General features: G+C 27.4%; 5 protein-coding genes across 6 annotated transcripts; 2 read left to right on the top strand and 3 right to left on the bottom strand.

Moving 5' to 3' along the window:
- Positions 1-344: 344 nt before the first annotated feature.
- Rab6 (RAS oncogene family member Rab6) lies at positions 345-6,175 on the bottom strand. 2 transcript variants are annotated; one of them, XM_011503308.1, is made up of 6 exons: positions 5,682-6,175; positions 5,253-5,311; positions 4,678-4,837; positions 4,159-4,364; positions 3,715-3,781; positions 345-436 (listed from the first exon to the last, which is right to left on the bottom strand). In XM_011503308.1, exons 1-6 carry the CDS (start codon positions 5,749-5,751, stop codon positions 366-368), a joined length of 633 nt encoding a protein of 210 aa, XP_011501610.1. In that variant the 5' UTR covers positions 5,752-6,175; the 3' UTR covers positions 345-365. The 2 variants fall into 2 exon arrangements, with proteins under 2 accessions (XP_011501610.1, XP_011501611.1); XM_011503309.1 differs by lacking the exon at positions 345-436 and adding an exon at positions 2,956-3,508.
- A 2,182-nt stretch (positions 6,176-8,357) lies between these two features.
- Positions 8,358-10,187, bottom strand: LOC105365206 (protein FAM8A1; the record flags this gene model as incomplete). Its single annotated transcript, XM_011503310.1, has 6 exons — positions 10,025-10,187; positions 9,636-9,831; positions 9,459-9,566; positions 9,237-9,357; positions 9,028-9,157; positions 8,358-8,717 (listed from the first exon to the last, which is right to left on the bottom strand). Coding segments are annotated over exons 2-6 (900 nt in total), but the record flags the coding sequence as incomplete, so codon positions are not given.
- Positions 10,188-10,787: 600 nt separating this feature from the next.
- Positions 10,788-13,406, top strand: Asciz (ASCIZ zinc finger protein). Its single transcript, XM_011503311.1, has 6 exons — positions 10,788-10,963; positions 11,073-11,354; positions 11,424-11,632; positions 11,740-12,700; positions 12,957-13,093; positions 13,255-13,406. Exons 2-4 carry the CDS (start codon positions 11,076-11,078, stop codon positions 12,698-12,700), a joined length of 1,449 nt encoding a protein of 482 aa, XP_011501613.1. The 5' UTR covers positions 10,788-10,963; positions 11,073-11,075; the 3' UTR covers positions 12,957-13,093; positions 13,255-13,406.
- l(3)04053 (lethal (3) 04053) lies at positions 12,859-15,342 on the bottom strand. Its single transcript, XM_011503391.1, has 8 exons — positions 15,303-15,342; positions 14,687-15,175; positions 14,329-14,534; positions 14,180-14,253; positions 13,994-14,105; positions 13,845-13,907; positions 13,578-13,735; positions 12,859-13,171 (listed from the first exon to the last, which is right to left on the bottom strand). Exons 1-8 carry the CDS (start codon positions 15,340-15,342, stop codon positions 13,039-13,041), a joined length of 1,275 nt encoding a protein of 424 aa, XP_011501693.1. The 3' UTR covers positions 12,859-13,038.
- A 4,058-nt stretch (positions 15,343-19,400) lies between these two features.
- LOC105365204 (exostosin like glycosyltransferase 3) lies at positions 19,401-24,046 on the top strand. Its single transcript, XM_011503307.1, has 11 exons — positions 19,401-19,641; positions 19,765-20,308; positions 20,414-20,806; positions 21,074-21,519; positions 21,788-22,003; positions 22,341-22,551; positions 22,718-22,974; positions 23,063-23,190; positions 23,307-23,583; positions 23,728-23,832; positions 23,910-24,046. The coding sequence occupies exons 1-11, from the start codon at positions 19,477-19,479 to the stop codon at positions 24,012-24,014; spliced, it is 2,847 nt and encodes a 948-aa protein (XP_011501609.1). The 5' UTR covers positions 19,401-19,476; the 3' UTR covers positions 24,015-24,046.
- The last annotated feature ends 719 nt before the right edge of the window (positions 24,047-24,765 follow it).

The following is a 24,765-nucleotide window of genomic DNA, read 5'->3' as shown; positions in this document are numbered from 1 at the left end:
GTTAAGTCAGCATTTGGTGCTGATTTTGTTAGCAACATAAGCAAATGAAGCCAGGTCATAAATATGTAGGATTACAAAAGATTTACTTTGCTTGCACATGTACACCGTAAAATATATGAATTTATCCCGTATTCAATTATTTCAGTTCTTCAATTTTGAATTTTTCTATTTTCTCCTTGCCAATTAATGCCACACAGTCAGTCTCGTAGTTCTAGTGTGTTATAAGTTGTGATTTTTCTTGATTTCTTTTCGTTTCGTCATTTTTTTTTCTTTTTTTTTCTTTTATATATATATATATATATATATATATATATATACATATACATATATGAAATAGTCACAGCCAACAGATAGATACCAGCATTCTAACAAATGCAGCCCTCTCCCTCGGATTCGCCTCCATTTTGCATCGAAGATTGGTTCTGTAGATCGACAGCTGTTTTTTTGCATGTTAAGGGACAATTTCTTCTTTTCAATAGCATTTTTGCCTTACTATTATTTTATTTTTCATATGTGTTATTTTGCAACATAGTAAAAGTTTTTGCGTTCCACTACGAAATAAAATCGATTAAACTTTTAAATTAGTATCTTACTAACGTTAATCAATTTTATCAATATATGCTCATAATAATAATAATAATAATAATAATAATAATAACAACAACAACAATTACAATAATAAGAAGAATAAGAAGCAAAAAAAAACAGAAATTATCGTCTCGTCATCATGGTGATTATAATGATTGTACTATGATGATAATAATGATAATGCTAATAAAAACTAAAATAATAGTTTGTAGTATTAAGCATTCTTGCGATATTTCAAAAAACCAAATATATAAATAAAGAACACAAAATTGTTAAAAAGTTATTATATTTAAACAGTATTAATGTAAATTCTAGTTGCTTTAAATATATTATATTTTCCAAATATTTAAATTATTTTTAACGTTTCGATATATGCATTAAATTATTTTTTAAAAAGATATTGAATAAATAAACTCATACTTTCCTATTCGTATTATTAAAAATATAATACACACCTTACAATATTCAATAAACTTATTATACCAGTACCCAAAATGATTTTAATTCAAAAATGTTACAGAATACGCAAAAATCTTTACAATTAAGAAGAAAAAAAAAACCAAAACAAAACAAAAAAAATTAATTATCTATATACAATTTTGATTATTAATTACGAGTAATTATTTATAAATATATGAAAAAGTACATAATTTAAACGCATTCCAATAAACATTATTGAATATATTATCAACCAAATGAGTTATCTATACAATCAATTTCAAATTTGAAGAGCTTTTTAAAATTATTATGTGATATTAAAGTGTGTATATTATTATAAAGTACATATATTTATATATAATTTATCATATTGGCAGGCAAACAGATTTGGGCAAATATATTATTAATAATTTGTTAATATTTTTAAAGGATTATAATTTCATTGATAATTAAATTAAATTAACAATTTTGAAATTATTTTATAATTATCCTATTATATAACAATAAGTGAACTAATCAGTTATGTTACATCTTTATTGCCAATGAAGTGAAATTAGTACATTATTGAAGTGAGGTAAAATTTGCAATTTGATATACAAATTACAATATAATGATACATTGTTAAACAGTTTGAATTATTATTATTTTTCTCGTAAACAATTAATTTAGGAACATTCTCATTTAAATTAAAAATTACTTAAATAAATATAAAAACCATATCTCCGTTGAAAAAAATAATAATAAATTCTTAAGTAAATTAATGCATTTATGTAAATATAATAATATAAATACTGTACTTATTTATTTAATGATTGTTAATTATAGTATTGTCGAAACGTAAGTATTCAGATGCCCAATTCTGTTAAAAAGTGCTTACAATAAACTTGATAAAAATTTAAGAACTTTCACTATATGATTTAATATAATTTAATATGTAAGGAATAATACCAAAGTAAAATTGAAATAGTTTTGTAAAATTGGGGAAAGTCGGTATCAAATATTGGAACGCAAAATTTAACAAAAATAATATAACATCCATGCTAATTAAGCGAAAATATTTCACATTGATGATCATTATCTAATTATTCGTTACCTTAAATCGCGCCACTATTATTTCATCGAACATCGTCATAAAAATACTTTTTAGTTTACTTCATTTTACATCATGGGTCAATCAAGTTTAGCATTAAAAATAATTCAAGAGCCCACTATAGTTAGTAAATGAGTATTATAGTTTTATAAAAATAAAAATTCTGCCACGTATTTTATACGTACTTATATCGTTATAATTAATTTCAAGAGATTTCGGTACTCCGAAATGCCGATATCCGCCAAGTGTGGCATATAAGCCGCCACAGGAAAGAAGGAGAGTCGGCGAAAATAGTAGAAAAGAGATTTCAGTAGGAGAGCGGACACTGAGTAGCCAGAAAACGTGCCAACGCGTGCTTCGATAAATCGATATTACATCCCGGTTGTAACGGCATTGCAATAGGCGGATCTGCACTCCGCACCTGTCAAAATCTCACGAAATTAGCTATACCGTTATAACATTAAAAAAACGTACATTACAAAACTTGTATTGCTTTTTATATCGAGTAAATGTAGGACGAATTAACATTAATCAAGTCTTTATATTAATAGTGAATAATTAATTGTAGAATGAAAAAAAAAATCAACTGTAACAAAATAAAACATGTCGGCATATTAGTTTTAATTTATAAATTAGAAGATTACAAGTGGTAATACTTAACCATACAGTTTAAAAATAATTTATATTTAGAGTTAAATAATTGAAGTAACTAAAATATCTTAGTCTTTTCCCAATTTCACGATTGTTATATACAAATTAAATATAATTTTTCCTCATCCTTAGTTTTTTAAATTCAATTTACTTGTCTACTCAATTTTTTATTAAGGTTTTGTAACAAAAAAAAAAAAGAAAAAAAAAATTATCTATGTTAACCCGAGAAACTCATATTAGCAACATCGATTACTCTATTGACAAAAATTTAGTGTATAATCCTGATCAGACTACACAAAAAATGAACGGTATTAATAGTAAATGCAACTGCCTGTTTTATTGCTAGAGGTGCGTCGCGTATTCGTGCCCATTTTAATCATCAAAAATTTTCATAATCAATCAATCACAGATGAAAATTATATGCTTCTAATGGCTTATCGATAAGTGATAATATGTGCAAAATGAGCACAAATGGATTTTTACGATTCGTCTCTCGATTTAAGAAACACTAATGAATTGATTGATTATTCAATCAAATGTTTAAATTGAATTTTTGGACAATCGGTGCATTCATTTCTTCAATTAGTTGTTAACATTTTTTTTTTCTCAAGTTTGTCGATTTAATTTTTTTGGTCGAGTCTCACTCTTTTAAATGTAAACAGCCAGTGTCAATCTAACATGCACAACTGCTTTCCGAGGAATTGAGTTCAATCGGTGTATCCTTCAGTACTACTTCTTGCACTACAATAGATAACACAACACATTGAGGTGTTACAAAAATTATTAAGGAAAATATAAAGAAATATAAATTAAACGAAAATTAAAAGGAAGGAAATCAAATGAATGAATGAAAAAAGAACAAAATTAACAAATACAGAAATAATAGAATTGGGAAATTATTGCATGCAACATTTTAGTATGTATATTTTTAATTGAAAAAAGGATACTGTCTTCTGGAGGTTTATTCTCGGTAGAATCCATACCGGGTAAAGCATCACCTATTCTTCTAAATAACTGAAACAAATAGAATAATTTTTGTAAATTAAAATTAAAATTTTATACATTTTTTCATGTGTTTTCATTTATTTAACAATATACACGTCATTCTTATAAACTTATAATATTTCGAATAAAATACTTTCAAAATATCGTATATTATAAGAATTATATTAAGTATGCATAGTAATTTCATACAAAAATTATAGTTTTATGATTTTACAGAGTAAAATCTAATGAAAAAATTTATGTTAAACTTTATAATAACAAATATAAGTATATTTATAAAGTAAAATTAATTAATTTTAGAGGTATATATTTCATAATATTGTAAGAATGAAATTGGCTTCAAAAAAGCTTCAGGACTATTATCAAAACTTATTTATTAGTCGTACCTGCTTAACATTGTAGCCAGCCTTAGCACTAGTTTCAGTGAACATGACATTCAATTCTTCAGCTTTCCGTTCTCCTTCTTCAGTTGAAACCTGACGTTTCTCACTAAGATCTGTTTTATTGCCAACAAGCATAATGATGACGTCGCTACCTCTTTCTGTCCGTACATCATCTATCCATTTTGATGTTTGTTGAAAAGAATTTGCATCTACGTAAAAAGAAAATTATAAAATGATAAGCTCTAAATCGATACCATCCTTTGTGCAATTATTAAATTTATTAAAGAAATAGAATAGATAAAAATGATTAATCAATACTGTATGTTAATATTACATCTAATGCATCTAATTTAATGTAACCATAAAATTAATAAATCAATCGTGTATTTACTGCATAAAGTACAACTTATCAACCATTCTTCCAAATATGCAACGTTACACAACTGTAATTGCAACTATTTGATTTACAAATTTTACATAAAAGCATTTAACAAATAAATAATGAAACAAAAGAAAACTTACTAGTAATGTCATACACTACAACGGCGACACTCGAATCCCTTATATAGCTGGGAATAAGTGAACGAAAACGCTCCTGTCCTGCTGTATCCCAGAGCTGCAGTCTCACAGTTCTATCTTCTAAATACATTGTCTTACTTAAAAAATCTATACCTATTGTCGCCTACAAAGAAACAAATATCCATAATGAAATACAATTGATTGTTCGATAAATAATAAAATTTTACCAATTAAATTTTTTAAATCAGTTTGCCTGCCTGCAATCTATTATAATTGTAAATTAAAAGTATACTCTATATCATATTGCATTATTAATAATAAAATCAGAAGCAATTACTTATAAAGTATTTTGTACATTATATTATTAACTATATTATTATTAAACATAATTTAATAATGACAGTAAAATAGCTCACTCAGTTAAGTTTCCAAAACTTCAAATAAAATTTTAACGTATTTAAAATAAGTTCTTTCCATGCAAATTTGAAGTATTAGCATTTGAGTAATGAAGCTCGATTTATTTAATTTATTTAACAAATAATATAAGTGAAAATATTAAATAACATAGTAAAACTTGCCTGGTAAGTGTTGTCGAAGCTGTCGTACATAAATCGCGTAATTAGCGATGTTTTACCCACTGAAACAAAAAGCAGCCCCGTAAGTTTTTAACTACCATAAGTTCGGACTTTGGCTAGCTCTTTCTCGTCGACAAAAATATCGATTTATAACCTAACAGCCAATTTTACTCTTTAGTTCCAACTACCTATAATACTTTGCACAATCCTCTCTCTCTCTCTCTCTCTCTCTCTCTCTTTCACACACACGCTCAGTACTGTCTCTCTCTCTTTCTCTCTCTCTCTCTCTCTCTATTTCTCTCACTCTCGCGCGCACAAACTATTGCTCGCTCTCTGTCTTTCCTTCTTACAGCTCGTACTTACACTCGCTCTTTCCTTCTCATAACGTCGAAACATCAGAAAATCTATGAATTCCGATAATAAGATTCTTACCACTCTGCTCGCCAAGAAATACGAGCTTGTACTTTTTGAGGGGATTGCCGAAATCGTTGGACGATGACATGTCTCCTCTCGTCTTGTACGTAACGTTTGCAACAACCAGCTCGCGGCCTCGCGAGCTGTTACAACCGAATGTACAAAAAGCAACGTATACGTATGTGTATTACACGTCGGCACTCGAAGCAAAAGGTATTTTTCAACTTTTTTTCTTAATAACGACACGCAGCTCTTCCTTTCGTCGACGAGGGAAAAAAATATGTAACGGACCACTCCTTTTGGACGATATTGCACGCGAAATATACGACCCTCTACTCCCGGGTGCGCATCACACGACACACGCTACCAAATCTCTACGCGCGTGCGTGTGTGTTAGGTGACGTATCGTTTTACGTTTACTGTGTATTACTACTTTCGTACAACCTAAGTCTGAATGTCAGTCTAGCATATACAGTCATCTAACTTTTTCCCATTCGCTCATTCTCTCTCTCTCCCTCTCTCTCTCCCCCTCTGTCGCCCCCCCTCTCTAACTCTATCACACACACACACACACACACTACTACTACTACTACTACTACTACTACTACTACTACTACTACTACTATATATCTCTATCTCATCATCCCTACCCTTGTTCCCTCCCACTCGCGCTCTTTCTCTTCCCATCTTTCTTTCCATTTTATCTGTCAATCTATCTATTTATCTTTCATAGATTATGTATAAAATGCTTATACGTACACGTACACGGGATCGCACGCGAGCGCATACTTATGCATAACAATATATATATATATATATATATATATATATATTGTTGCGCGCGTGTGTGCGCGGCTGCGAGTCCGGGCGCTTACGCATTATACGAATGTGTGTCATTAATATACTAAATTTTTTAGATAAAAACGCGTATGATAGTTATTACACGATGAATTAGACATTTGAAATATTTGCTCTACTATTTTGCTGCGGGATTTTTCGAAATCGATTTAATATCCTACAGATTTGCATTCACGATTTAGCTTAAAAACATCTATCAGGTTGATTGGTAATGGCATAGAGAATATACGAATTCTCGCTAAAGCGACGTGAGTAAATTAAAATGCGAATATTAAAAATTATAGAGCCACGTTTAACCGGGATATGACGTTGAACCGGGATACGAAGTTTAAAATTGACACTAAAGTTTATTTTAGTGGTAAAATTCATTTAGACCTAAAATCGACAATAAAATTGTCGCAATATGAGATTGATATTGTATATAATTTAAAAACAATGGTCGCATACGTACATGAAATTAAATTTATTAATATACTAACGGTCTAGATGTTTTACGTTCTATTCGTATAATTTAATTACTTTGACAATATTATACAATGAAATATTAAATTACTATAAAAAATGTGTGCAACGATGTTGGAAATGAAATATATCATACACGTTTTAAATAGATAATATTAATAATGTTAAAAATTGAGTAAAATGATATATTTTGTAGCTTGAAAATAGTAAGAAACAAAAGCAATCCTGATCAAATCAATAAAATTTTTGTTTATATCGTATTTGAAATAGCTATGCATAATATAGTATTATATTAAATCAAGTAATTTTATAATTAATATGTAAAATTTAATTTATCTATCAATAATCAATTAATATATAAATGAAATTCGAAATAATATGCAATCTCACTTATATTAACGTGCAATTTATTTAAATAGTTATATAATAGAAAATACAAGTATTTAAATAATTCAAATTTCATGGAATCAATGGATCTTTGTTATATTTGTCTGGTTTAAAGTAACTAGAAACATTGATATGAACAAAATATATGAAGTAATGAAATTTTTTTTAAAATATAATATTAAATAAAAATTATAAAGAATGAAAATGAACTAAAATTATTTACTCTTTATCAATACATTTATTTACAGGAATATTATAAATAGTGATCTGTACAAGAGTCGGTGGGGAAAGATTGGGAAAAAATTTCTTATTGTTTTGTTGAATTGTAGTAGAAAATAACAAAATATTAAGTTTTAAAAATCTTATATTTTTTACATATAATTTTTTTTGTTTTTTAAAAGACTAGAATATTTAAATGAAATAACGAATTTTTAATTGAGATAATTTCTTATACAACTTTTTATAAAATATTTTATAATGTATTAATATTTATATTTTAGATTTATAAAACAGTATATTAAATAAAAGTGGAATTAAGAAACAAAATAACAAATCAATATTCAACTATATGTATTAATAAGATTGATATGCATTCAAGCATTTTAATAAAAAAATATCTTGGACTTTATCTATATTAATTTGCAGCACAATTATGACTGTATAGTGAAATTTGCTTTATAATGTGTGCTCCATTTTCAATATACAATTAATTTATGTTTATTAAATAATAATTTTATGATAAATTATTGCAAATAAATGAGAGCAATTTGTTGAAAAATTTTTTTTATCAACTATTAATAAATTTACTTAACTTCATAAATTAAACTATCATTTTAAAATGTCAACTTTACATTCTTAAACATTATTTTTATATTACAAAGTTATGTACAAATTATTATAGTTTTATCAAAAAAAAAAAAAAAAAAAAAAAAAACAAAAAAAAAAATTTTACTGTCGATTGCATTAATTATTATTATTATTATTATTATTATTATTATTATTATTATTATTGTTATTGTTATTGTTATTTCGATTATTATTTCCGTTGATGCTTTCATCTTCGACAACAATTGAATTAGAAAGTAAATCATAACACGTTCGATTAAATCTAAAGCAACATATAGTAAAACAAACGGGTAACAAAAACATTAAAATATTTTTCAAAGTTGATCGTCCTAAGGCTGGTAATAAACCTAAGTCGGTTCCAGGAACTACCAAAACCATATCTTCATTTCTCAGACCTACTGGTGTAACATTTTTACATCGAACAACTTTCAAACGCATTATCAATTTTCCTGGAGTTGCACCGCCAATACGACCATTAACTCCATGCTGCAGCCAAGATGCCTAAAATATAAGTGTCAATTAAATATAGACAAACTAATCTTTTGAAAATTATATCATTATTAAGAGAAACTATTAAAATTTATTGGTACATGTAGAATAAATGATGTAAATTCACTATTGTTATTCACTAATCAAAAATTACAAAAATTAATAAAAATGTCGAACTAAGTATATATAAATTTAATTTGAAATATAAATTTGCACATTAATTAATTTTTCTTTTGTATTCTACTTTATTTGAAATCTAATTTAGTAACATATTGTCTATTAGAAAGACAAAACATAGAATTATGTTAAATTGTAATAATACCTCAAAAAAACAAACAAATATTTTATTTACTAGCTCTACAGCTACAAGTCTAGATATCACATCCAATGCAATTTTATAGTCCGCTTGTAAATTTAGTGGTAGCTCATTCAAATGATATTGTTCAATTTCACTAAAAAATTAATATTTATTTTAATCAATTTTCTAATGTAAATAACAATTCAGACTATGATAATTATTGTAATACTCACAAAATGTTGACAATATCCATACTAAATAATATTATAGACATTTTTAATAGAAGCATTATCATTCCATCTATAATTTCTGCGATATATCTCTTCCATACTGGTGGAATTCGATATCTAATACCTTAAATTATAAATATTTTATTTAACAAGATTTAATTATTTTGAATACATTATTGCATTAGTATTGACGAAATTCAATATAATATTTATTCATAATTTTACCAATAGTTCTCGATGCTTCTACAACTGTAGGTTCATTGTTTATTCTTTGGTTTGAACTATTTTCACTTCCTTCCTGATTATTAATATTTGCATTTGACAATTTTGAATCTATTTTGGATGTTAAAATTAAATTTATAGTAATATCAAAATTTTACAATTCCATTAATAATAATATACCTTGTGCTATGTGACTAGATCCAAGAACAAATGGAATAGTAGCAACAAAACTGTGCCATGCGTACACTTCTATAAGCCATCTCTCCAATTTCATAAAATACTCTGTTCGATGTTCACTCGTATAAATACAACAACCTTTATTTCTATCTTCACCATCACTTTTAATTTTATTTTCAGTCATTTTTAATAATTATACCTAAAAATGATAACAATTCATTAACAATGAACATAAATATTATTATTTATTTTTTTAGAATTGAAGATTCGTCTCTTCATATTCAATGGATAGAAAATAGAAAAAATAACTAAACTAAGAGCTTTTTACATAATAAAGTTAAAATTCATAATTGAGAAAGACGTTAATACTTTTATAGTATACAAAATAATACCTCTATAATAAATATAAATTGTTTAATACAATTTGTGTTAGTACGTGGTATCGCATGAATGCGCTTACGTTTATCTGATTTAAGATTGGCTTATGTGTGTATATCACATATATGTTGTATTCTATGCGCCTAACTACATAAACATATATATATATGCAATCTGAAATAAAGTACCATAAACTGTCAGAAAAACATCCCTAGATCACTTGATTTAAGCATTAATTATAAATTAAAGCTTTATTATAACGTAAAATAAAATGATAATCAAAATTCATACAACACTAATTATTAAATTACGAATTGAAAATTAACTCTTCCACTTATGAAATATATTATTGTACAATAAATCTAGTCTAGGGAGTTTTATACAAGTTTGTAAAAAAAGTTTTCTGAACAGATGACAAATATTAGAAAAAGGAGTTTTGTTTCTTAATATATTTTATAACACCATTTTATAGTAAAAAAATTTTTTTTTATTTTAATTCATAATACTTTTACAGCATTTGTTTATTAAAAGTCAAAAATATATATGAATCACGGCCATATTGATCATTTTAATTATGATATATCTATTGTAAAGAGATAAAATAGTGAAATTCAATAAAATACGATCACTTTTAATCATATAATATTTCGATAAGTTTATGAAAAGAATTAGTGAATTTTTAGCGAAGAGAATAATGAATTCTAACCTATATGTATATTATTTACGTTAAATGTTTTCGTTTTAAAGTTATGCGTTTTGTTATTACCTGTATAGAAAAAAATAATTAAATAATTTGTAATTTAAAAAGTAGTCGTATTATAAAGAATAATTTATTGTGATTATTGTTTGACACGTCTTGATTGTTCAGAGTTGAAAAACTACTAACCTTATTAAACTAACAAAAGTGACGTGGCGATAAATGATAGGAGAAAAATATTTACCTTAAAATTAAGGTAATATTTTTAATTATCTTAATTGATTGTATATCAGTTCGTATAAAGCTTTTTATTAAATCGATCGTTCCAGAAATACTGTTTGTACATTTATATGTTTATTTTTCAGAAAATGGCAATAAGTAATAATAACAATAATGATGAATCTATAAAATTCATTTGCCCTTCTATCGATGAATTGAAGGTAATTGTAAATCATATACGCTGTGAAGAATGTAATTTAGTATTTTGCAATAAACCTCGATTTCGAATGCATGATTTGAAAGTTCATAAGCATCAAAATCTTGACAAAAGCTTTAAAGGAAATGTTCGTTATCATTGTCCAGTTAACAACTGTATTTATGCACCAAATAATAAGAAACATTTTGCTTTGTATAAATATTTAAAACAAGTAAAGTATTACATATAGATAGAATATTAGTTATATTATTCTATTTTATTAAGTAATATATTTCTATAGCACTATCTAAAAGTTCATGCTGAAAAAATATTTACTTGTACTCAATGTACAAAGCGTTTTTCAACCAATTCTGCAAAAAATGCTCATATGAGAGTATGTGGTACTGTTTTCAAATGTATGTGTCAAAAAAGTTTTAACAGTTATGAAGCTTTACTTACACATGCCAAAAGAAACTTTCACAAAGTAGATGAAAAATACAAATCTAAACAGTAAGAATTAAAATTTAAAATTAATATATTGAAGAAAAAAAAAAATTATGTTTTACCATTAGTTTTGTAGTGGCAGTATCGGTTTAATGTATTTCTTTACTTTTCAGAAGTAATAATAAAATAATTAAACAGATAAATTTATCACCTGTAATGTATTTCGAAACTTCTAATAACGAAACGTTAAAATTTACAAATAAAATTGAAGCCATTAATATTTTACCAAAGTCAACGTGCGATGCGGCCATACAAACTGTATCACTAAGTATTAAAAAAAAATCAAGTACTTATAAAAATAAAGGTCAAATCTGCAAACAAACCCAAACAAGCGATAGTTTTAAAGAAAAACAATTTAAAAAATCAGCCGCAACGCAAACTACAAAAACAATTCCACGTGTAATTAGAGTTCATCAAATTGGAAAACATAAAAAAATTTCTGTAGATAAAAATACCGTTACAAAAGGAGACATTAGTTTAGTCGAGACTCTTTCATCCGAATGCCAATTACCCATCAGCCCATTATCACTGAGGCATGACATAATATTACAAGATCTGTGGGAAGAAAAAAGTTCTTTAGGTACTCAAACAAGTCCAGAAAAATATATTTTCAATGATCTCGATGATTATATCACGCAAAATGTTGCGTATCAAGGAATTTTCAGATCTGATCCTATGCTGACAGAAGACATATTTGCCAATAAATTTAGTAGTATAGAAACACAAACGGAAAAAGCATATTGCCAATCAATTTTTGAATCTGATCCACTAAGCTCTAACAACGAGACACAGACGACTGAAAATTTCACTGAAACAATGGAACCACTTCACATTTATAGCAATACTTGCACTCAAACTTGTGACGAAATTTTATCATCTGATTTAGGTTTATCGGATATTCAAACGCAGACAGCCTGGAATCATTTGGACGAATCCACAGTTTCTACTGAAACTCAAACGAGAACTTTAAAGTGCTTATCTGGTTGCAATGATACAAATTCGTGGTTCACTATACAAACAAATCATATGGAAACTCAAACAGATTTACTTCATATTTTTGAAGATTTAGAATAAGTAAGAATGCTTTTAAATTAATACATTTAATTTGAAAAATAAAACTTTAGTACAATGATTTTTAAATTTTAATATGCAAATATAATTGGGTGGTTGTACATTTTACTTTATAAAAGAATCATAATGTATTTGTAATATTCTGCTTTGTGCCTTGGTAATGACTTACTCTTTCAATTATACTAAAGTTAAGCAAATCATTACGCAGCACAATTATGCTCATCCAAAATATTACTAGGCAAATTAAATATTCTTTTAGGAAATAAGTTCAAGCTTCTTAGGAACTTGACAGAAATGTGAACGAAGTAAATAAAAGAATATCTGAAATCCAAATGCTGTTCTTACAACGCTGGTCCAGCTGCATTGTCATCATCTACATCTGGTAAAAAATCTTTGGTACTATCTTCTGTCTTATCTTCTTTATCAAGAGCGGATGCAAGTTCTCTTAAATTATTTACACCTGACATTAATTGCCTGAAAATTGATTTTTTCATTATACTTATATGTTATAATATCAAAACATGATAAGTGATAACCAACATTATATAAAATTTCAGATTCAACTATAGGAGTAAGAATATAGACATTTAAAACATATCAGATTAAATAATGCAATATAGAATTATCTCAAATTCAGAAGACAGAAAAATTCCGAATCATCAACAATTATCCAAAGTTTTAGATTTAATAATATAATTAATGTACATAATTACAGTGATCATAAAATAAATAACTTAATGAAGAATGTAACAAATATTTAAATACTAAAAATATTATATCGAATTGTAATTATCGTTAAATTTTAAAAACTACTTTAAATATTTTATAGAAAATATAAAAATTTACTTCAAAATAATTAAAAAAGCTTTAATGCCATTACCTTAATGAAACTTCTGCTGTCGATGCAGCAAGTCTCATATCGTTAGCTAAGCTTCGTATCCTATTGTCAGCAGAATTTATATTCCTACAACCACTGTTATTCGTCTCCATTGTTGCTTTCAATTCTTGATTTTCTTTTCGCAACATCATAACTTTAATCTACAAATAAAAAAGAAGTTTAAAGAATAAACAAATTTTATTTATTTAAATTAAAATAGAAATATTTTTAAAAATTTTAAATAAAATAGAAATTATTGAAAATACGCACGCATAAAGAATCGATATTTCTTTTCAAAGCTTCTATTCTATTCTCCGCATTAATAGCCCTTTTCTAAAAAAAAGCAAAAATTATTTTTGAATTAAGTAACATTAGTCATTTGATATAATTTATAAACCATAAATCACATGTCTACTTACTGTACTACGTTTTAAATTATCTTCTGCTTGCTGCATTTCTTTTTCAATATTTGCACTTTCTACAAGATTTAATTGTCTTATTGATAAAAGTTCAGATTCTAATGTTTCTATTCTACATTTGAAAATACATTCATTAATAATATATGCAGAATAAATAATAGTAATGATAAAATTATTATTATATACCTCATAGAATCATCATTCGCTTGTCTCCTTGCAATTTGCAATTCACTGCGTAATCTCTCATTTTCCATAAACAACTGAATAAATTAAAAAAAAAAGTTATTTACCATTCTAATTTAATTATAGAAATGTGTAGTTAAAGAGCACATTACCCAGTGATTGATAGAATCATTTGAACCAGAGCAGTTAGGTCTTTCGGCTATTGAAATCCCACGAGTACGAATTGATGCATCGCTTAAAAAGTCGGGTAATAGTTTTGTTGTATTTTGTATTCCTTCCGATAAAGGCTGATACATAGGTACATTAGCATTTGAATTCGATTCAGCGCATCCAGGTATTGGTAAATTAAATGGAAAACCTATTAGAAATTGATAATTGATCATTGGTAAACATTGTTGAAAATATTAAACAAGTTATAAATGATAGAACATTTTGAGTTATGTTCATATAAAGCACCATAGAGATTAAAATTATCTGTTTTAAATTTTCAAAAACTTTTAATTACTATACCTAAAGATTCTGGCACATCAGCGGATTCACCATCAATGACATCCAGTTTTGGAAAGTCCGAACAACTTTGGTGCGAAGGATTTTTTATAAAATCCTTATCTAAATGGTTTGTAAGATCAAATGAAATATCTTTTGTACCATCGGCAGTTTTATTGCATTGACCATTTAAATGTCGTATATGTCTCTTCTCAACACTATTTAATGCAAAGTCTGGCAAATTATCAACTTCTATATTTCCAATATTCGCAGAAGCTTTGTCGCCAAGATAACACTGTTCGATAACAAGATGATCTTGTACAAAATCTGGTAATTCTGTAGGGTTCCTTGGATATTTTCCCGTATCATGATTTTCACTAGGCTCTGGTGTTCTGGATTGTGGCTCATAAAACTTTGGTCTAGCTCCAGTAAACTGATGATTTGTTTGATTGTCATTTTTCAGAAATTGTTTTAAGCTAAACAAACTTTCTTCTCTTCTTGCTGAATTTTTAACTACAAGATAAAATCATAATTTTAAATATAACAGTTATTGTAAGAAATTTTTTAAAGATAAACAAAGCAATAAAAATTTCATAAAAAAATTACAATAGTAGTTATTATTAAAAAAAAAAAAAATTACGGCTTATTTCTTTAATGATAAACAGAGACGGTAATTTCATTACAATACAAATAATTCTAAAAATTATTATACTCTACAGAGGCAATTATAATTTTTATTGCTTTATGAATTTACATACAACATAAAATTATTCACGGTGTGTAAAAAAATAAAAAAAATTATTGCCTTAAAGATTTACATAATTGTATTTAAAAAATTAATACAACATATCATTACGCTACTGTAGAAAATAGAAATACTGAACTTAAAAAGTAAGTGATTATCAAAGGATTAACGAGAATTAAAAAATTTATCGTTGATTACAAGATAAGGAGGCAATATAATGCAAAACATTTTTATCTTTATACAAGATCACAATATTAATAGTGAAGGATGACTAAGGGAAGCTTACGAGTATTGTGCCAAGAAACAAAAACATCGTAAGCAAAGCTCTAACCTTTATGTTTGAGATCTGTTGATAAAGGAGATGATTTATTCTTTACTATCAGTTGATTACCACCTTCTAATTCGATATCCTGGGATGTGACCGCCGCAGCCTCTCCTTCGTCGGCAGATGACGTCGACGAAGATGATGAGAACATCGCCGGTTTTCTGCCAAATGGCTTTTTCGGCTTCTTTGATCCTCTTTTCTCTCAATCTAATGCGTTTCGCATATACATGCACGTTGGTAAACTAAGTATGCACGCACATAGCTACCCTATGCCTTATGCACACAAATGCAATAATCATTATTTTATAGTGTTCGTATTTGAATTACATATGGAATAAATCGACGTGTTTTACGTGACCGAGTGCATTTTATTCTTGTATATCAAATAAAAGTTGCGAAAGCCCAAGTAATCGCAACTAGAAAAGCGTAAAAATAATTCTACACTACGCTTAAAATACATTTCCTTTAAAACATGCTTACAACAATAATAATGACAACAGCATAAGCTATCGCTTATAATAAGCAGTTTTATAATAAATTAATTATCAATTAAAAAGTTTTAGATAAATGTTGATGCAAATAAGAAAATCCAAGGAATAATGAATGCGCCACAACAGGTAATAAAGTTACCACGATTTACGGTATTTCATTTGGAGAATTAATTATTAGAAGTTAATTATGTAGATTGGACTAGGTAATCAAAAAAAAAAAAAAAAAAAAAAAAATATTTTTACAATCTATGATTAAAATCATTAAAATAACATGTACGATAATAAAACTGCCCTGCAAACTATATTTCTTTATATTACGATGCAATATAAACAATAAAATGATAAATTAGGATTTTGTCCTTTCACATTGGAAATATAATCGACAAAAGCTGTGCTTATCATTAGACTATCTTTAAGGGAAAATTTGGAAAATTTGAAAAATGATCAGACATTGAAAACGTAATTGTAATAAAGTAAATAGTAATTACCAAATTTTTAGTACCATATGTAATATCGGCCAGTTTGTAATTTTATTAAGTTTTAATCCAACTTAATCATAGTTATACATACATAATTATAATTATAGTTATAAGTAAAGATTCTAAAGATATTTTATAAGCAATTTCAGAACAAAACAAAAAACAAAAAGAAAAAATCGCCCAGATGCAATATAATTATTATTGTTGAAAATGAAAGTATTAATTATACTTTTCATAAAATATTTAACAATAGTTACAGGTGAAATTTAGAATAATGAAATAGTAATTGTTTAATTACCATGTAACTTGGCTTGTAAATTAAATTTAGATTGATCGATTGTAAGTGAAATTATTTTACTTACCTCTATACTTAAAATAATAAATTTTTACATTTATCGTAAGGAAAAATTCTAGGATAATATATTAATCGATTACAAAATTAATTGTCAAATATTGTCATTAAATTGCTCATTTTTAGCATAAACTAACGAATATATATATATATATATATATATATATATATAATTTTTTATCAAATTTATGTTATATATACATATATTATCTTATCAAAATTACGAAGAACTGCGGCTATGGTAGAAGATAAAGGAAATAAATAGATCGTATTTCAAATTCAGAGAAATTTTATATTGTAATAAGTCCATATGATAAATAATCATATTTTGTCATCCAATGCAATGCGTGAATATGTAAAAGTATTTCCGACGCCATCAGAATTTGTAAACAATAATTATTACATGAAGCAAGTCGTAATTATATGAACTCGTTTAAACTGTAAATAGTAAAATTAGCGCGCGGGAGGATATTTGTCGGTGATTTATTCCGTCCATATCTCGCCGCTATTTAAGATGTTGATCGTTGCCGCGTCTATTTGCATTTTTCGCATCATTTCGTCTATGACGAGAACGACGTCAATTACGGGAGCAATGGCGTGAGTAGTGGCGTATCACTTTTCGGTAAAGGGATTGCACTATGACACAAAATAACCAAAAGAAAAAAAAAAAAAAAAATTTAATATTGTAAACGCACATACAGTAGGATTTTCAATATACCCAATAAAAAAGTAAAAGAAAAAAGTTAAACCAATTAGTGAATGTACGCAATGATAAAGCTACTTTTTTTTGTACTTCATACCGCTTAGAATCATTAAATTTAGTTAAATGTCCAGAATAATGTTGATTATAATATTTTGATTGCAATATGTGCAATTCTGCATTTACAAAATCAATAAAATAAGGAATTTTATTGTCTTTGAACGTTCGCAATTGCATCTGTGTCTATGTATAATTAAAAATTTTATCAAAAATTTAGTGTTCTTCCTGCTTTTAATAGAAAAAAGAAAAAAATCGTGCTTATAATGCATGCACACTATAGGTTTGATTTCGATGAGAAAGAAACATTGAATTAAAGATGTTTCTTATTTCTTTTTCAGAATTGAGAATATCGATACCGAAGTAAAAATGATTGCCCGTTGTTGTGCTCGCGGCAATTATAATGCCCATGCTTCACCTCTAACTTAAATAAATCAATAATTAATGGGTAGCCATTCTCTAAAACTCGAGCTTTTTACTACACATTTTACTACTACTAATACGTATTAGCAAAGTCAAAGTCAAAAAGCTAAAATACCGGCGCACGCGATACGTGCTCACATGAATTTTACTTATGAATTTTAGCAGGTAAGTGGGAAATTTTCACATCGCTACTCCGATGTCACTTTATGCTCCCTCTGGTGAGAATTTCAGGCGACCGATAGTTGGTCAGTGGGCGCAGTGGCTATGCCTTTAATAATAATCTTTATGTCGGTAGGCTGTTTTTTCATTTTAAAACGTTTATTAAAATTAAGTGCTTCTAATATGTTAGGTGTGCGTAACATTCGTTCGACTATCAAATAAGAAGAAATGTAGCTTAACGACTTGAGCTATTGAGAAAATAAAAAATCCATACTTGCGAATAAAGAATGTAATTAAAAATGTAAATAAAAATTATAATTCGCATAGTTAATTTAACGAGGTATATTTACATTCAATTATTATAGCCAATTGTGCAAGCAAAAATTTAAATAAAGTCCCTTATGAACGGTTCGTGATAGCTTGTTAATACTCGTTAATATCTTCTGCTCTACATGCTCTTTGGAAGAATCAGAAATTACATTTTTATCACTACTATAGATCAACAATATTTTTCGTAATTTTTAATTACGTATGATTAATTGATGTAATGATTATTTTGTTATAAATCATGGTACTACATAAATTCTTGATACATGCATATAGTCATTTACGCGTAGGTAAAAAACCTTCATTTTTTTTTAACGTATAAAATTGTAGGTTTGATGTATACTTGGTGTTGTGTATCAAGTATGGAAAGCCTGATAAGACCTATGACATGCATTATTAGTGATAAGAAATTAAAACACAATTTAAGACTGATTAAAGTCATAATTAGATAACAATTATTGGTTAAAATTTACATTTAAGGGACTCGCATTAATTATATTTTAATTATATTTATTTTATAATTTCACAAGACATAATCCGACTTTTGTGCAATTTTTTTGCTATAATTGCGATTAACTCGATTTTCGAATTTTGCAAAAAAAGTGTAATATTATATTACTAATGATGATTGAAAAATTCATAATGGATTTGGCATTTAGTTTCAACATTTTCAATGATTTTACATGCTTATGACATTACAGTTGCTGACAAAAGAAAAGTACAAATTGAATAAGCGATAAATGTTGTTGTTACAAAATGATTGGGAACAGCCTCGAGGCTGGTCACTCATACCATCACCTAGGGTCTGCTGGTCGGAACGTCTTTTACTGGCTGACTCGAATAAAATTGCCCAAGATCATTATTATAATCCTGATTCTTTTGTGCATCGTACCGTTATTTACACATTATTACTTATTAAAGGTTCGCTCATTTTATTATCGATACTGTTTGTAGCTAGTGTATAAATATGAGAAGATTTTACTATAATGGATGAATTTTTTATCGAATTCATTGCTAATTCGTTATATTTTTATTTATTTTTAGGTCGAAACCGATTTGTCAAACATGGACATTCATCAAACACGTTCCAGATTAGAAGGTTTTCACGACTTTACATCGATGAGGGCGGCTGATTTGAAGGCTCGTATAGAGGAAATGTTACGCATCAAACAATCCGTCAGTAATGAACTCAGAGATCTCGAGGCCAAACGACGAAAACTTCATGCTGACGTTAACAGCTTGACACAACAAATCGATGAATTGAAACAAGAATTATTGCATCAACAAATGGATTTAGATAGGTTAAAAATCAGTGTGGTACAAGCGCAAGCAGCCCAAAGAGAAGCTGTAGAACGTAATACACCAGAATTAGCACCACCAAAACGAATTTTGAGTAATTTTACTCCTGATATGCTACCTGCACATCTTAATTCCCAACTCTGCAGAATGTTTAATTGTTTTGACCATAGTCGTTGTGCTTTAACCAGTGGCTTCCCAGTGTATTTGTACGATCCAGAAGAATTTTCTGTTGTTAACGAAGATTGGGATATCGATGGATTTTTAAAAACTTATATTAAGCATACATTGAGTAATTTAATGATTATTTTTATTAAATACATTAACAATGTTTTTATTCTTGTTCTAATATTTTATATGTTGATAATAATGTAATTATTATTTTAATGCTTTTCAGGATACAATTCACATTTGACTTTTGATCCAGCCGAAGCTTGTATATATATTGTTCTTATTGGTGAAGCTTTAGCAATATCACACAAAACTGGAGATTCAGGGACTGCATTAGACATTAAAAAACTACAAATGCTTCCTTATTGGGGAGGCGATGGTAGAAATCATGTATTATTGAATTTAGCTCGTAGAGATTTGTCTACTAACTCAGGAAACTTGTTTAATGGAATCGATACTGGTCGAGCCATAATAATACAGTCAACATTTTTGAGACAACACTTTCGAGAGAATTTCGATTTAATTGTCCCACCAATATTGGGACCACCCGGTGGTGATGTCTGGCCAGAATGTGCGCATATGTTACCAGCGAGAAGAAAATTTCTACTATCCTTTCAAGGTGAATATAATGCCAGTTTTATGAATCTAAAATTTCGTTTATTCGACCTTCTGATCGTGTACTGTTAAAATGCAAATGAATTATCTAGTTGAATTTTGTAAATTATCTAATAATGTTAGATTTATATCTTTATTTGCGTTAAACATTTTCTCGAATGGTGTCGTTTTTAAGAAAATTAACTTGAATTTGCAGTACATACAATTTCGCAGATATTGGCTGAATTTATGAAAAATATGTTTTAAATTTATATTTCTTATTTGATTTTAGGGGAAATGCGAGCATTAAAATCGTCGACTAATCACCAAATAGTGGATGATGCAGAGCTGGACATTGATAGAGTTTCTCTCGATGAAAATAACTTGGATAATTTTATTATTCAACATTTGAAAGACATGAGTAACGGAATAACTTTAGATAAATTTTTTATACAGTTTGAATGTATTCCAACATCTGAAGAGAAAAAAGTCAACGAAGTTCTCGATTGGTCTCTTTGTGGGACAGATTCATCGAGGAAAGCAATTTTAAAAGAATCTACGTTTGCACTTATACTTGCTCCCAGTAATGCAAGTTTTTTATCTACTGCCTCGATACAGGCTAGATTATATGAATCATTAAGATCAGGTGCCATACCAGTTATTCTTGGAGGTGATAGTATAGCATTGAGCTTCAAAGAAGTTATTGCCTGGCGGAGGGCCGTCATTTTTTTGCCAAAGGTAAACATTCAGCAATTTACCATTATCGCAAAAAAATAATATAACAAAATCATTGGCTTGGATTAATTTTATTTGAATACTAAATCATAATTAAACTGAGTATATGTGTTTTTATTAATATTTTGTGGATGCCTTATATCATTTTCTTTCGTTCAATAAGTTTCAGATTTAATTCATAACACGTCGAGTATTATACATTACGCGTTACCTTCTAAAAGGCACTTACCTCTTATCTTTTATCAATTATTTTTTTTTTTATAAATTTTAGGCTAGAGTTACAGAGATGCATTTTCTATTAAGAGCCGTGCCGGATAACGATTTATTAGCAATGAGAAGACAAGGAAGGCTTATATGGGATCGATATTTCGGCACAGCCCAAAGTGTTGTCGATACAATTATCGCTGTCTTGAGAGACCGATTGGGTATTCCTCCTCTACCAGCGTCACAATCTCCTAGTCCAAGTATTTTTAATTCTTCCTTTGTGGTTCGTTTCAAAACTTTATTTTTTATACTTATTCGTTTCGCGATAATCTTGAAATGAGCACATTAAATAACAATATCGTCAGCATATTCTATATTATTTTATGACTATTCAAAATATACGCATTCGTTTTTATTTGATTATTGATTTACGATATATTAAAATTTTCAATTTTTGTTTTGCACCGCCATAAATACTAATGTATTATTCTAATAAGGATTAACTAAAAGTTCAATAAAAATATCTAATATATAATTACGAATTTAATTCTAAGACAAAAATTTACGTAAAAATTTAAAGCATAATAAAATTATTAAAACAAATATTAATTTACTTTCAGCCTTTAAGGTCAGATACTATTGCTGCGGAATCGGAGGCTGAAGAGAGTCTGGGACCATTAGAGCCACCATATCCATCTCCAGCTTTCAGGAGAAATTACACTATTATGTTGGTGCAAGGATATGAAATGTGGAATGATTGGATAGACCCATTTAAATTATATCCACAATTGCCATTCGACACGATATTACCTAGTGATGCTAAATTTCTTGGTAAGACTTTTTGTTACGTTTTGTAATTTAAAAAAAAAAAAAAAAAAAAAAAACAAGCTTGCGTTCTCGCTCACGTTGTATTATTAATTCAATATTAATTCATGTAGATATCTAGCCATTTTAGAATTTTTATTTCAATTGAATTTTATCTTATTCCTCAAAATAGGTTCGGAAGTAGGTTTTCGACCTATAGGTAAAGGTGCCGGTGGTGCAGGAAAAGAATTTAGCGAATCTCTTGGTGGAAATTATCAAAGAGAACAGTTTACAATTGTGATGCTTACATACGAAAGGGAACAAGTCTTAATTAATTCATTAGCTCGTCTGTATGGATTGCCATACTTGAATAAAGTTATTGTAGTTTGGAATAGTCCAAAGCCACCAATGGAAGATTTAAGATGGCCAGATATTGGAGTTCCTATACATGTATGTAAATAAAAAATTATTGCTTTAAATGTTATAAAACTTACAATTAATAATTCGAAATTAATATCCCAACTATACGATTATGAAGGTTATTAAAGCGAAAAGGAATAGTTTGAATAATAGATTTTTACCATTTGATGCCATTGAAACAGAAGCAGTTTTGTCTGTGGATGACGATGCACATTTAAGACACGATGAAATAATGTTTGGATTTAGGTAACTATTTTACAATTATTAAATATAAAATACATAAATGTGTTAAAAAATGTTAAAAACTGTATAAATTAAAAAATTCATTAAATTGCAATGAACAAATGATTATTTACTTACAGAGTATGGAGAGAGCACAGAGATAGAGTTGTTGGCTTTCCTGGACGATTTCATGCTTGGGATCAAAATAATCACAATGCTTGGAATTACAATTCAAATTATTCTTGTGAATTATCAATGGTATTGACAGGAGCTGCTTTTATTCATAAACATTATACGTACTTATATAGTCACTGGTTACCGCAGGCTATTAGAGATAAAGTTGACGAGTATATGAATTGTGAGGATATAGCGATGAATTTTTTGATAGCGCACATTACGAGAAAACCGCCAGTAAAGGTATCAAAATATTGGGTTTTCTTATTAAACATAAATATGTATTTAGTATAATAAATATTAATTTTTTTAAAGCGATAAAATTACTTGTACAATTTTCATATTTTATTATTTCATTAATATGAAAGATGTGTTTATAATTAATAGGTTACCTCTCGATGGACATTTAGATGTCCAGGTTGTCCTGTATCCCTATCGGAGGACGATACGCACTTTCAAGAGAGGCACAAGTGTATCAATTTTTTTTCACAAGTAAGCAGATTAAAATAATTTAGATTCAAATATTTAATGAAATTATTATGATAGTTATATTACTTATAATATTTCAGGTATTTGGTTATATGCCCTTATTAAATACACAATATCGTGCCGATTCAATACTTTTCAAAACAAGAATACCACATGACAAGCAAAAATGTTTTAAATTTATATAACTATTGAAAGGTATAATTAATAATTAAAAAATTAAATACTATAGTCTAGAATATGACGAGAGAAAGTTTTTTTTATAATCTTTTATGTAAATAATTAGATGTTATATACTTATGTGTATATGAATTTGTTATTTATCAGATTTTCTAAATATGGGCTATAATAATTATAGATAAATTATTAAGAATAAATATTTGTTAAAGTTATATATAAGCGAAGATGAGACTATATGTTAAAATCAAATAAGATTAATTGTATTATATGTTTCCATTGATCTTAAAAATTATTTATAATCACTTTTATTAGCCATATTAATTGATAATTCAGTGCCAAACTACCCTCCTTGCACATCTTATAAATAAGAATGAGTGAGACCTTAGAAACATAAAAACAAAGTATTAAAGTGTAAATAGATAGATTAAAAACATAACTATTTAATTATTATTATTATTATTTGTACAAATAAATGATATAAATATGATAAAATAGAAATTAGCAATGTATGTATTGATTGTACAATGTTTTTTTTAAAATACTGATTTATTAAAATTTTAATTTTTTATTTCATATTTCTAATGTACAAATTTGTAAATGATTAAATAAAATTGTTATAAGTTTGTACTAGTTATATCATTTAATACATTTATATCATTATTTTAGATTTGCATGAATTATTTTATTGCGACAATTGCATCATTTTTTTTTAAATATCTATAATATACATTTATTGTTTATTTACCAGCATAATAAAAT

This window comes from Ceratosolen solmsi, unplaced genomic scaffold (assembly GCF_000503995.2).
Source record: "Ceratosolen solmsi marchali unplaced genomic scaffold, CerSol_1.0 scaffold63, whole genome shotgun sequence".
In the NCBI taxonomy this organism is placed as follows: Eukaryota; Metazoa; Arthropoda; class Insecta; order Hymenoptera; family Agaonidae; genus Ceratosolen; species Ceratosolen solmsi.
Note: the sequence above shows the minus strand (reverse complement) of the source record. Positions and strands in the feature narration are given on the sequence as shown.

What these genes read in the sequence shown, in the direction of transcription:
- Rab6 (XM_011503308.1), bottom strand. Translation starts at nt 5,751, where the DNA reads ATGTCATCGTCCAACGATTTCGGCAATCCCCTCAAAAAGTACAAGCTC. An exon ending in ATTTCTTGGCGAGCAGAGTG is followed by an intron (nt 5,312 to 5,681) that starts GTAAGAATCTTA and finishes TTTTTGTTTCAG; the next exon opens with TGGGTAAAACATCGCTAATT. An exon ending in GCTTCGACAACACTTACCAG is followed by an intron (nt 4,838 to 5,252) that starts GCAAGTTTTACT and finishes GTTTCTTTGTAG; the next exon opens with GCGACAATAGGTATAGATTT.
- LOC105365204 (XM_011503307.1), top strand. Translation starts at nt 19,477, where the DNA reads ATGATTGGGAACAGCCTCGAGGCTGGTCACTCATACCATCACCTAGGG. An exon ending in CACATTATTACTTATTAAAG is followed by an intron (nt 19,642 to 19,764) that starts GTTCGCTCATTT and finishes ATTTATTTTTAG; the next exon opens with GTCGAAACCGATTTGTCAAA. An exon ending in GTATCAATTTTTTTTCACAA is followed by an intron (nt 23,833 to 23,909) that starts GTAAGCAGATTA and finishes ATAATATTTCAG; the next exon opens with GTATTTGGTTATATGCCCTT.
- Asciz (XM_011503311.1), top strand. Translation starts at nt 11,076, where the DNA reads ATGGCAATAAGTAATAATAACAATAATGATGAATCTATAAAATTCATT. An exon ending in TGTATAAATATTTAAAACAA is followed by an intron (nt 11,355 to 11,423) that starts GTAAAGTATTAC and finishes ATATTTCTATAG; the next exon opens with CACTATCTAAAAGTTCATGC. An exon ending in GAAAAATACAAATCTAAACA is followed by an intron (nt 11,633 to 11,739) that starts GTAAGAATTAAA and finishes TTTACTTTTCAG; the next exon opens with AAGTAATAATAAAATAATTA.